The 2,427-nt window shown below is 63.7% G+C and overlaps 1 protein-coding gene across 1 annotated transcript; it reads left to right on the top strand.

The window, feature by feature from the left end:
* The first annotated feature begins 24 nt into the window (after nt 1–24).
* Nucleotides 25–2,421, top strand: LOC107135112 (cAMP-specific 3',5'-cyclic phosphodiesterase 4C-like). The gene is made up of 7 exons (XM_015477056.2): nt 25–89; nt 454–566; nt 644–737; nt 1,217–1,380; nt 1,540–1,638; nt 2,022–2,186; nt 2,266–2,421. Exons 2-7 carry the CDS (start codon nt 552–554, stop codon nt 2,419–2,421), a joined length of 693 nt encoding a protein of 230 aa, XP_015332542.2. The 5' UTR covers nt 25–89; nt 454–551.
* Nucleotides 2,422–2,427: the final 6 nt, after the last annotated feature.

The following is a 2,427-nucleotide window of genomic DNA, read 5'->3' as shown; positions in this document are numbered from 1 at the left end:
AGGTGGGGGCTACCCCTGAGCCCACTGTAACCTCAGGCAGGCATCTGTCGGGAACCCTCCACCCAGCAGTCAGCCCCCTCCACCTGCAGGTAATGCCTGTTCCCACCCCTCCCCCACTGAGAGACAGCTGTCACTTCCTCTCTGCAGTGACCTCCCCAGCCCACTAGCTCTTGCACTATGGCTGTTGTAACCCTGACAACCCTCCCCCTCCTGCAAAGAAACTTCTTGGCAAATGGAGTCCACCATTCCCATATTACAGATGGGGAGGCTAAGGCCCAGAGAGGGCAAGAGACCTACCCGTGGTCACACAGCCACTTACAGATAGATCTGGAACTGGGGTCCTGAGCATCCCCAGTGGGAAGGGTTCCAGGGTCCAGAGCAGAGATGGAGGCATAAAGGGCACTGGGTCCCCTAGTAGGGGTGGGACAGGTCCCTGACCAACTTGGCCCTCAGAAGACTCTGGGCAGAAGCTGGCCCTGGAGACCCTGGAGGAGCTGGACTGGTGTCTGGATCAGCTAGAGACGCTGCAGACGCGGCACTCGGTCGGGGAGATGGCCTCCAACAAGGTGAGAGGGCCACCCGAGCCAGAGCGTGACTGCAGCCCCGCCCACGGGCCCTCCTCACGTCCTGCCCCCGCCCACAGTTCAAGCGGATGCTGAACCGGGAGCTCACCCACCTGTCTGAATCCAGCCGCTCTGGGAACCAGGTGTCCGAGTACATCTCCAGAACCTTCCTGGGTGAGCTGCGAGGTCACTGCCCGCGCAGGGTTGGAGAGGTCGTAAGAAGGAGGGGGAAGACAGGCTGCTGTCACCAACCCCAACATGCAGGGGACCGCCAGATGGCCCCATGGGACTAAGGCTGCACAGGGGGACTTCCAGAAGGAAAGGGCACTGCAGCTGGGGTTTTAAAGCATCAGTAGGAGTTTGCCAAGGAGGAGCGGGAGGGAGCCCAACACTTGGAGCTGCAGGTTGGGACATGTAAAGGACACTGGTGTGTTTGGGAAACGTGAGCCCAGGTGCTCAGGAACCAGGCCAGCCCGGAGCTCACTGAGAGGCGCCCTGGCAGAGAAGGCGGCTAAGGGCCGGACGGGACCCTACTCCTCTAGCTTATTGTGGTCCAGATAAAAATGACGAGGGGGACCCAGGGCTTGGCTCGCTGCAGAGCCAGAGGCCAGACGGGACAGTCCCAGCTGGTGACCCGGTTTCTGCGCCTACAGACCAGCAGACGGAGGTCGAGCTGCCCAGGGCGGCCCCCGAGGAATCCCAGAGGCCCATGTCCGAGATCAGTGGCCTCCGTGGGCTCCCCCACAGCGCCAGCCTCTCTGCAGCCACTGTCCCACGCTTTGGGGTCCAGACCGACGAGGAGGGGCAGCTGGCCAAGGTGGGTCCCCGGCCGCGAGGTGGAGGCCCAGGCTTGAGCCCTGGCTCGGCGCGGGTGCTCCCTCCCGGGCCTGTGCCGGGCGGTGAGCCCAGTGTGCCCCTGGGGGTGGGCGCCACACCTGGGGAGCCAGAGGGGTCAGCTCGGTCCCTCACATCTTAGGAGCTGGAAGACACCAACAGGTGGGGCCTCGATGTGTTCAAGGTGGCGGAGCTGAGCGGGAACAGGCCGCTGACAGCCATCATATTCAGCATCTTTCAGGTACTGTCCTGCCTTTGCCCCCCAGGCCCTCGGGTTTCCTTCCCCTGATCCTGCCCCACGTCGCCGGGACACTCATCTCTTCCAATCTGACCCCCCTGAATGGGACAATGTGAGCAGGGTATTGAGGGACGAGTAGGAGTTCACTGGACCAACGATTTATCCTCAACAAGCCCAGCTCCGGGCCTGGGCCTGGGCCTGAAGGGACTCCATCAGGAGAGGACATCTGGACACAGACACCAGCAGTTCCGTGGGGATGTGACGCAGGGGACAAGGACAGAGAGGGCAGGGATTCAGGGGAGGACGGGGGCACATGTGAGGTTGGGCGGGGTCCGAGGAGGAGCAGGGGCTGTGCCTGCAGCCCTGACCGGCCTGTGATGGACCAGGAACGGGACCTGCTCAAGACCTTCCAGATCCCGGCTGACACCCTGGCCACCTACCTGCTGACGCTGGAGGGTCACTACCACGCCGACGTGGCCTACCACAACAGCCTGCACGCCGCCGACGTGGCCCAGTCTGCGCATGTGCTGCTGGCCACGCCTGCCCTGGAGGTATCCACGGCTGGGACGGCTGGGCAGGTGCAGGGTGCCGAGTGCCCGTCGGTCACCTCTCCCGCCCTGGGCCTCTCAGGCCGTGTTCACAGACCTGGAAGTCCTGGCTGCCATCTTTGCAAGTGCCATCCACGACGTGGACCACCCCGGGGTCTCCAACCAGTTCCTCATCAACACCAGTGAGTCTGGGGTGGGGGGGGACACTAGGGGGAGAGGGCGGCGCCTGCAGGGATAGGCGGGG

This window comes from Marmota marmota, unplaced genomic scaffold (assembly GCF_001458135.2).
Source record: "Marmota marmota marmota unplaced genomic scaffold, marMar, whole genome shotgun sequence".
In the NCBI taxonomy this organism is placed as follows: domain Eukaryota; kingdom Metazoa; phylum Chordata; class Mammalia; order Rodentia; family Sciuridae; genus Marmota; species Marmota marmota.
The sequence above is the reverse complement of the archived record's forward strand: the minus strand, read 5'-3'. Positions and strand labels throughout refer to the sequence as shown.

Bases quoted from the DNA above. Each gene is read 5' to 3' on its own strand.
- LOC107135112 (XM_015477056.2), top strand. The intron at 738-1,216 runs GTGAGCTGCGAG...CTGCGCCTACAG, and splicing joins CATCTCCAGAACCTTCCTGG to ACCAGCAGACGGAGGTCGAG. The intron at 1,381-1,539 runs GTGGGTCCCCGG...CTCACATCTTAG, and splicing joins AGGAGGGGCAGCTGGCCAAG to GAGCTGGAAGACACCAACAG.